The sequence below is a fragment of the Mus caroli genome, chromosome 18 (genome assembly GCF_900094665.2).
Source record: "Mus caroli chromosome 18, CAROLI_EIJ_v1.1, whole genome shotgun sequence".
Taxonomy (NCBI): Eukaryota; Metazoa; Chordata; class Mammalia; order Rodentia; family Muridae; genus Mus; species Mus caroli.
Genome location: NC_034587.1, coordinates 55,655,459 through 55,666,295, shown reverse-complemented (window position 1 = coordinate 55,666,295; position 10,837 = coordinate 55,655,459). Strand labels below are relative to the sequence as shown.

Here is a 10,837-nt window from a genome sequence, read left to right as displayed (position 1 = left end):
TATTGGATGGAACACAGGGCCCCCAATGGAGGAGCTAGAGAAAGTACCCAAGGAGCTAAAGGGGTCTGCAACCCTATAGGTGAAACAAAAATATGAACTAAGCAGTTCCTCCAGAGCTCGTGTCTCTAGCTGCATATGTAGCAGAAGTTGGCCATCATTGGGAAGAGAGGCCCCTTGGTCTTGCAAATTTGATGTACCTCAGTACGGGAGAATGCCAGGGCAAAGAAGTGGGAGTGGGTGGGTAGGGGAGTCGGGGGGGAAGGTCTGGGGGACTTTGGGGATAGCATTTGAAATGTAAATGAAGAAAATACCTAATTAAAAAATAGATAAATAAAAAGAAGATCATAACACACACACACACAAAGAGCACAGTCATTTAAGGGGTCAGGCACATAAAATATTTCATACTACAGGTCTGTGTATGAATAGTAACATGCTGTCTTAAGTGGAGGAAAGTGCATCTCTGTTGAGACAAGAATGGTTGGTGGTCAACTATCCCATGGTCAGGATGATGAACACCATGCTATATTTTAGTATTTGGGGAAAGAAAAGCAAGAAAAGGAAAGGAAGAATGTGAAAACCTGAGGAAAAGCATGTCTGAGTGAATACAAGTTCCTTGGGTCTCCTAGCTCCTATCTGACTAACAGTCCCTTCTGAACCAAGCAACCCCTCAATCCCATCACCATCCTTTGCTCTGTAACTTATATTTCATGTTTTGTCTGAGAATTTAAACTTAAGAGGATACTGATAAGAAATGAAAGTAGTAGAACCACTTAGATTTCTTTTAAAAAATATCCATAGTAGATCAGTTGATTCTACCCACCTGAAAATATTTTATATGTAGAACTGTTCTGTCTGCATGTATGTACATGTACCACGGACATGTTTGGTCCCTATGGAGGCCAGAAGATGGTTGGGTCATTAAAACTGTAGTTGTTGGCTCTAGTGACCCACCATGTAGATGCTGGATGTGATCCTGGGGCTTCTGAAGAGGAACAAGTGCTATTAACTCATGACCCATTGCACTAACCCTATCTATTTTTGATTGCCCATTTTGCAATGCAGAAATGAAAACTCAAAGATGGATAAGTTAAACCCTTGCTATCATATAGAAAGAAACCTTACCTGATAACTGCCAAAATAAGACTATAACTCTTGAATGTACCTTAGCAATAACACTTTTTCTTTACATCTACATAAGCTAGAATGGAAGAATATACATTCATATATATGATAACATGTGGCTCCTACTTAAATGGAGACATATACATTTTATGTGTATATGTGTTCTGCCTGCATGTATAGCTATGTACTATGCGCATGCCTGCTGCCAGCAAAAATGAGAAAAGGAAAATGGATACCTTGGAAATGGATTAGAGGTAACTATGAGCGGCCATGTGGGTGCTGGGAATTGAACCCAGGTCTTCTCAAAGAACAAACAATGCTATTAACTACTGATCTATCTCTCCCTGTCTGGTTTCTTGTAATAAGTAAGTTTTCAACTAAGAGTTGCATTTGTTTTAACAGACATACATGAGGATATCATACAATAATCAGAAAGAGAGTTACATATATTCTCTTGACTCCAGGGTAACCTTACAGTGATAAAACTTTGCTACTTGGTGCTCAAAGGACCTTCACTAGTCATTCAAAGTAAGGGAATTCTTTTTTATACTCTAAGAACTTGAAGCATTATATGACTCCAATATAATCTGTTCTCATGCTATAAATGTATTTCGACTTGTGATGGGAGGAAGAATAGAATGTTATTGACTATCTGTGTAACTTTGGGTAAAATATTAAAAATTGATAAAAATCTTAAAAGACATGTAAAAATTTCTCCACTGCATAGGTTATGTATGATTTTAATCTGTATCACTAGAAAGAACTGCAGGGCTAACATCAGAATTAACATATAGTTGCAATAGATATACATACGACATTGCAAAATTATTCCATCCAAGTCAACACCATCAAATAATTTACTACATTAAGCAACTGATCCATTTAAGTTCTCCAGTGTGCCTCAAACTGATTTTTTTTTTCAGAGACACTTACCCACAGTGTCACATGGCTCATCTTTGTGGACACAGAAATCTTTCCTAGAAGGAAAAGTAGAAAATCAAAGTAAAGATCGATTCTCTCAGACAATCGCCAGTCATCATGAGACTTATTTACATAAGCCACATCATATATTCCCTCAAATTTAATATAATTCAGAATAAGATGAAGGAATAGATCTGAAAAGATGACTTATCAGAACAATATGAGATATCTTCCCAGTTAGTAGATACCACTGCAGTACCAAAGCCCTGGTTTGTTTTGAATTTTCTGCAAGTTTTCATTGCATTTTTGTTGTTGTTGTTGTTGTTGTTACAAAACCATAGTTTATGGTCATGGTAAATTACTTACCATGTGAAAATATCATAACACTACTCCGTCTTACAAAATAACTTCATGTTAAGAGCTTACTACTCCTTACTAGTAAGGAATACTGTTTCAAGACATCCACAGTTTCCTTTTCAAGACTTTCCAATGCAAAAATTTTCAAACACTGAAAAACATGTTTGAATAAGCATGAAGAATTTAGTATTTTTCAAATGAACTCTTTGAATTATAGTTCATATTTTGTTCTTAATTTTAGTGCTACCTGTTACAGCATTCCTTGGCAATACTTACTCTTGTTTCCACATATTTAGGATTTCACAGACCGCAATTTAGAGAACATAATCACAGTTTAGTGTAGGGGATATGCTATATTAAATAACTATTATTTATCTATCTGTCGCTAGTGGTGTGACATTAAACAATGTTCTTAACCACCTCTCATCTCAGGCACCCCATCTAAACTGAAGAGGCCATGCCTATATATTTATTGTACAAGTTAAATGCATCTCCTACATAAGGTAATAAAAATGTCAGGCATATATGAAATTTTTGATGAATTATATTTGTTGATGCCATTCTTGTATCTGAGTGATAATCCTATTCCTTTGATTTTTCATCTTAAGAATATTAACACAGCTGATATTCTCTCTCTCTCTCTCTCTCTCTCTCTCTCTCTCTCTCTCTCTCTCTCTCTCTCTCCTGGCTGTGTGTTTTATCAAAAGTTAACTTTGCTTAAAGGCCACTATTATTTATGGAATCTGAATCCCATTGTAAATTAGAAAAAAAGCTTTAAAAACTTAATGTGCTGATATAGAGAAATGAATCTGTAATTAAGAGCACTAATTGCTCTTGCAGAGCACCTGGACTCTATTCTCAGCATCCATATAGTGATGCTGAGATTCAAAATAAACACCTGTAACTCCAGTTACAGATCAATGCCCTCTTCCGGCCTCTGCTGCACATAAAATCACATGTGTGCACTTGAGCACGCACGCACACACACACACACACACACACACACACACGCACACTAAATAACCTTTTGAAAAAGTTTCTATACCAAAGCAAACTCCATGTTTTTTCAGTGGGCTTTTTGTCTTGTAAATTCCATTGCATATTTAAATGCATTATTTTCTCAAACAGATTTCTATACATGTTAACTACATTAACCTATTACATGTCTTGAGACAGAATTGCTTAATAAAATAAAGTTGGATTAATTTTTTGCATTTATAATTAAAATGAAATGTTAAAATTCCATTAAATTTATAAGTTTTTGATGTTTCCATGTGAGTGCCTATTAATTTTTTGTTTTGCTCACTTCAAAGTTAAGTTATTGATTTATTAAATTCTCTAAGTTCTTATGAACTTTATCTATCTTGAATTATTGGTCTTATTTTTGGATAAAGATCACATCTACCTCTTGTTCTAGTTTGCTTTTTTGGTACTATGATAAAACACTGCCCAAAGGCATTTTGTGGGAGAAAAGGCTATTTGTCTTATATGCCCCAAGGACAGTCCATCATTGAAGAAAGCCAAAGTGGGAACTCAACGAGCCTAGACAAGAACCATGAAGAATGGTGCTTAATATACCGTCTATGCTCATGAATTCAGCTGCTTTCTTATACCTTTGTTAAACTGTAGGACCACCCACTATGCACTCCTCCCAACACACACAGACACAGAGAGTCAGACAGACAGACATACAGACACACACACACACACACACACACACAGGCATACAGACACACACACACACAAGGGTTAGGGCATGCACGTGCCTATAGGTAAATCACATGAAGGCTTTTCCTCCACCTATGTTCCATCCTCTCAGGGGAGTCTACTTTGTATTAAGCTGACAAATCTTAACTAGAGTCTCCCTTATACTTCAACCATCAGTGTGTCAGATGCTAGGCAACTTTTCCTTTGTGTCAGATTTAATTCTTTATTTTTCTATGACTCTCTTGCAAACAGAACACGAATAAGTATGTAAAGATCTCAGTATAATATTCTTATAAGTGATTTAATCTATTGATAACATATACTTGTTACCAGCTTATTTGGATTTATTTTCTTATTTATGATGATATTTTCCCTCATTTCTTTGCTATTTTGGTCCTTGTTGATATTATTTTTCACTTTTTTCCTCTAGTGTTGCAAAATAAGATTAATTTGCTGGTTTTTTTTTTAATTATGGCTACTTTCCCTTTAGTACATATGTGAACTGGTGTTGACCCAGGCCTGAAGAGGATGTCACATCCCCTAGTAATGGAATTCCAGGCAGTTGTAAGCGTGTGGCACCAACATGGGTGCTAACAACTGAATTTGAGCCCTCTAGAAGAGAAGTAAGCTCTCTTAACTGTGTGTCATCTCTCCAGCACAGTTTATATTTAATACATGGTCACCATGACAATGTCAAGGAGATGCTGCTTGCCATTTCCTATCACTGCTATAGTAAATTCCATAACATAAAAGCTACAAACAATACGAAATTTTGTACTTCTAGTCTAGAGAGCAGAAGTCTGAGATGAGATATGTTCTGGGCTAAAAATCTTTGTATCATACAGTGTACTGGGCCCTCTAGAAGTTTCTCTTTTCCCTTTATGTCCATTATGACTATATTGGGTTCCAACAGAGAAATCAGGACTCTCTGCTCTTAACTGTAACATAGCTACATCTACAGTCTTTTATACCGTGTGTAAAATAATGTATTCAGAGTCTGGAGAGGAGAGCCTGAGTATTTAAGGATGACATTATTTAAGGATGGTTTAAATGCTAAAAGCTAAAAATTTATCTTTGGCTTCTTCCTTAAAAAAGAAACAGAAAAGGTGCACAGAATGTTTTAAATTCAGCATCTTCTTTCTCTTTTCTCATTTTCTATTGCATTTTTTCCCATTTGTTTGGTTTTTTGACATAAAGTCTTGCTCTGTAGCTCTGGATTAAGTAGTAGTGCTTGCAATATAGCCCAGGCACACCTTAAACTTGTGATAACCTTCTTATTTCAGACACCAAGTGTAGGCTTTATAAATAAAAAAAACTTCAGTTTCATTTAGGTTTGGATAATAGCTACCATCTATCTATTCATTTATTTTGTTGGAACTGTGTTTATGTATGGGCAAGTCTATTTGTGTGTGCTGGTTCCAATGTGTAAGTGGATGAACATGCATATGTATGGGCATGCATGTGGAAGTCGAAGATCAATCTCAGATGCTGTTGCTTATTAGTCACATTACAATTTATTTATCTAAATACAACTTTAATTGGCCTGCCTGGGCATTCACCAAGTGCATTAAGCTGGCTGACCAGTGAGCACCAGGGGTCACGCTGTGTCTGTGGCTGTCTCCACAGTGATGACCTTACATGTGTGAACTGTTATACTGGATTTGTCATCTTGGATTCTGGGGATCAGACTCAGGTTTCCATGACTACACAGCAGACATTTTACCCCAGCTCAGTTGTTTCCCCAGCATCCATCTTCATTCACAGGATCTCAAAGTAGGTATCTTTACAAACCACCAATGTTCACTTCAGAGTTTGTCCGTCTGTTTAATAATTTATTTTATCAGTTTCAGCTTGCCTTTTTTTATAACTAGATAACAATCTATAATTAGATCATCATTTGTTCTAAGTGTAACAAAGTAAACCTCCATAATAGGAAATTGACCAGGTTTTGTTTCCTTCAATTTCAAGATCTTGTAATTTACTCCAAATAGAAAGCTGACTTTTCTTATTAGAGAATTTTCATGGTTGTTGTTTTGAGACATGGTCTTACTTGCTGGCCTCAAACTCACAAGGTTCCATCTGCCTCCCGAGTACTGAGATTAATAAAGGTGTGTGACATATGCCTGGCTTTGAAGAGAAAATTTTAGGTTGGCATTATTGATTCACAGAACATAAAAGATATGATTTCATTTATTCTCTCACTCATAAATATTAGCTAATATTCACCATCGTATAATTTTTGCTCTTATTTCATGCATTGGGTTTCTGGTTAGTTTTGACTTTTCTTTTCCTTGGGTAACTCTTCTGTCGTATGTAGGTGTGCTGAGGTGCTGGTATTATTTTTATTTATCTTCTGTAATATTTTGGATACTTTTCAATTTTTAGGATCTATGAACAGAGGGAATTATCTCTGACAAAGGAAGAATATCTCTGACAGTCTTCCTACTCCGTTCCCCCTAGAACATCCTGGGGTATATGTCCATCAATTCAATTTTGCCTCACTTCAGCAACTTGACAGCTTTTTATAGGTCTTAACCATTTCTGAATGAAGCCCCCAGATTCACCACCTATCTCACTAAGGTTTTATTCATCTATATCTAATCATATGCCCAACTAACAACTTGACATTTTTAGACATAAGTACCATAGTTTTATAGTATTATGTTCAGTATTCACAGCGAGTATGCTGTATTCCAAGTATTTCACTGTCGTATATCCGACATCTTTATACTTAATCTTGTAAGCATGATTATTTTTTATCATTGTCATTGATTTTTACTGTATTACTCCTTATTGTTACATTGGGTTCTCACAATCAAAGATGACCTGATTGTGCCCTGTGGAATTAATTAAAACTCGATCACTGGTTCTTTAATCGAGTTGGTTTTGTATGGTATACATTGAGAGAGGGATCTTCCTGGGCAGTTTTGAAGATATTTTTACTAAGTGATTAAATTTCAAGCACAAATTTATCGAGCGATTGCTTGGGAAGGCGTTTTATACCTATCCCATAATCATATGATGCAGAGGGATCCTTTCTTGACAGTGTGTAGCTCTTGGCAGAGCTTTGGCCACACATACACTTTCAGAAAAGGTCTAGATATCCATGAGTTATATCCATCTGTAATCATTTCATGTCTACTTCCTACTCTGCATAGACTTGAAAGCTTTCCCTTGTATGGACCTAAAAAAAAAAAAAAATCATGAAACAAGATGTGCAAAATCCTTCAAAGGAAGCATTTCAAATTCCAAGGTCAAATTTCCTCCAGCAGCCACTGTATTTCCTTTTAAAGTTGCATTGATCCTTGATAGATCTCTTTGTGTATGGATAATCTGTGCACATAAGAGATGTGTCTTATAGTTTATACTCAGTTTATCAGTGTTCTAAAATGGAGCATTATCTGGTCACTAGATAACCACAGAATTAAGCAGAATTAACTCAATCTGTGACCTGCCAGATAGAAATTAAGTGTCATAAAATGATAGATCTGTTTAACAAATGCCAAAATGCAGGGGAAAGAGGATACATGTATAATTTCATTATAGTTTATAATATGCAAAAACATTGATCAAATCATTTAAAGGTTAGTATCAAGGTCTCAATAATGTGTTCTCATTGTGTCAATTAAAATTGAGTACTTTCTTTTTGTATTTTCTTTTTTTTTTTACTTTTTCATTTATTCTAATTTTTTATTCACTTTGCATCCTGATCACAGAGCTTCTCCTTCCTCTCTTCCCAGTCCCACATTTACAAATACCCACCCCCATTTCCCCCATCTCTTTTTCTTAGAGAAGGGGAACTTTGCAACAGGGTATCATGTAGCTGATCATGAGCCAGACTGGTTCCACTGTCTCATTAGTCAGGCTGCTTCTCTTGCCTCTACATCCTCAAGGCTAGGACTGATAGCCAAGACTTCAGCATGAAGCTACTTAACCTTTAACACCTGTTCGAAGGCATTTTAATTCAACTGAATATTATATTATAAATGATTGCAAAACATTTGTGGTTGAGACAAATTATTTTTCTTTCAAAAGTTTAGGGTAAAACACAATGTGTAGTGGTGGGTAAAAAAATGAGATCGGGATAAATGTTTTTAATACAAATTATCATGAACATGTTCATCTTTTCTCAGCACATTTCTGACAAAAACTATTCTACGAAACAAATATAAAATCAGCTCTAGTTGCAAGAGTAATTTGAAAGGGTTTAACTGATGCGAGGAAGTTCACACTTTAAATATCTTTGTAACTCTAGGCACAAGGAAATATAATATGAAATTAATTCATGCAATTATACCTAATATTACAATGCACAGATTATTTGTGGTCTTATACTACAAATATATGAGTATGGTAACTTATCATATGGGTTTCTTTATAAAGAATCAAGAGGTCTTCTTTTTTAATTCCTTTGGGCATCTTAGCTGAGATCCCTTTCCAGTAACTCATGCGAATTCAACTATGGTGGGCTGAGGCTCTCTTGAACACTGACCCTTCTCCTAGTTATGGTGGGATTTAGTATCACATCTTCATCCATTTCTGTTACCCTTTATACCTAAGAAACCTGTGCCCAAAAGAGTCAATCTTATCAGACTGTCATGGGTGTGGCCCATCCCCAAAATGCAACAGACATATGTAGAGGTAAGATATACTATCGCCTAATTACAGTGTAGTTCTGTACTACTGATAGTGCAATGTTTAAGTGAGTCTGCAGAAATTTAAATTTTTCTCAAAATACTATTGCTTTCATGTTGTTAAATCAGTAACAGGACAGTTAATTTTCTCCTGGGTAATTAAGGTGGATTCTTAGGGATACATGCTTTGAAGTCTGTTGTTCCAACTGAACGGATGCCTCAAAGTAAAATTAATTTTTAATTGTTAAAAAGGAAATAGCAAAGAGAAAGGAAACAAGCATTGGGGAGCTAAATAATCTGATTGCTGTCTTCCCAGAAAGTTCTCATGCCTATGATTTTAGTTGCAAAGAAGAAGATCATTGTGAAAACTCTGCAAAATCAGAATGAAGTCCATGTAAGTCAGCAAAGATACAAAAATGTATCTCATGAATGCTACACCTGCAGCTAAACTTCTTTCAAGGTAAAGTTGTAACAGTCCCTTCAACAGACCTAAAAAGAAGGGAAGGAAGGAAGGAAGGAAGGAAGGAAGGAAGGAAGGGAGGGAGGGAGGGAGGGAGGAAGGAGAAAAATAAACCAAAACCAAAACAACAACGACAACAACAATAACAAAAATCTGAAAACTTAAACTTGTACCTCTAGGCAAAACAAGCAAGCAAGATTGCTTTCATATGAAACCCTAATTTCTAGGGCTATAATTTAGGAAGTCCATTAAATTGAATGTTTCCTTGACAGCCTTAAGTTAAATCTTAAAGCAGAGCTCTTGCTTCATGCCCCACATGCAGGATCTCTTCTACAGGGACAGCTAGTATTACCATGTATGTTTTGGTCATTATATTCTAAGCATAAAGTTCTAAACAAAAGTTGTTCCTCCAAATATTTTTGGATTATCAGCTGTTGTTGGGGCTGTTCAGGTTTTCTTTAAACAGCCGTGTTGTTGAAACTTCATGTGAGCAACTTCCATGTCATGTCTAGGGGAAACAATCTCACAGCAGAAATCCTGTACCTCTGGCTCTTACTATCTTTCCACCTCCTCTTCCATATATGTTCCCTGAATCTTAGGTAGATGAAGGAGTATGGATATATCAAATGGTTAACAAGGAGAAGGAGGAGGCCTTGTGAATTCGGGAGTTTGTAGAAAGTTATGTAGAAGGGAAAGAAAGGAACAGTAAATTGTATGTTGATATGTAAGAGTGCTTTAATTATAGAAACAAAGGGGGAAAACATTGCTCATAAACTGAGTCCAGCCTTTTCAGAGCATATAAAGTCTAGAGTAACAGGTTCCAAATCACTATTTAACATAAGAGGGTGAAATTCCCATCATGTCCCTCTTTGGTGGCTTCCCTCCAGCCTGGTTCTTCAGTGATTGTGGACCTTGTGAAAGCATCTTAACCATCCAAGACCAGCTTCATCTGGTGGTCAACCTAGACCTAGAGTCCATGTCCATATTACTTAGACTGAGTCTAAGTAATAGGTGCAAATGTATTTCCAAGAGCAAAGTGTATCCAGGGTATGAATATGACTGTAGATGGGAGATGTTAGGAAAGGGTTGTGACATATACATGGTAGGTCAATAAAAAAACACTCAACATAGCTACAGAAATCTGTTTCTCACAGAGACATACCATGAACGTGCACAGTCTGAGCATTGCTTAAAAGAGAGGTGCAGTCATAAAATACACTCCTGTGCTTCGGTGAAGAGAGGGCCTGTATGTTCCAATAAAATGACACACATATTATCTGGATCTATGAAATGTCATGACACTAAAATGAAACAGGAGTCTCTAGTCATCAAAAATGTGGTGCACATTCATGTCTGTAATGCTGATTATCAATGAGCAAGAAGCCTAAGGTGGTCTTATATTAAATAACAGATAGTTCAATTTTTTTCCTATCAGCAAACAAATACAGAATGAAACACACCAAATGCTATGGTAATGCAGCAAATTAAAGAATCACATAACAGTCGGAGGACAGTGACCTGCCCTGCAGGGAGCGCCATCTTGGCTCCGGGACTCCGCCGAGCTTAGTCTGTACAGGTCAGAGTGAGGACCACGGGGGCAGACGGCTTCTGGGACAGGCAGGAGCCACAGAGC

At 36.5% G+C, this 10,837-nt stretch overlaps 1 protein-coding gene across 1 annotated transcript in view; it reads right to left on the bottom strand.

Moving 5' to 3' along the window:
- Positions 1 to 10,837, bottom strand: part of Adamts19 (ADAM metallopeptidase with thrombospondin type 1 motif 19) — a 195,127-nt gene that overhangs the window by 121,012 nt on the left and 63,278 nt on the right. The window contains exon 7 of the mRNA XM_021150815.1: positions 2,059 to 2,102. Coding sequence (XP_021006474.1) covers positions 2,059 to 2,102 — 44 coding nt within the window. The remainder of the gene's footprint in view (positions 1 to 2,058; positions 2,103 to 10,837) is intronic.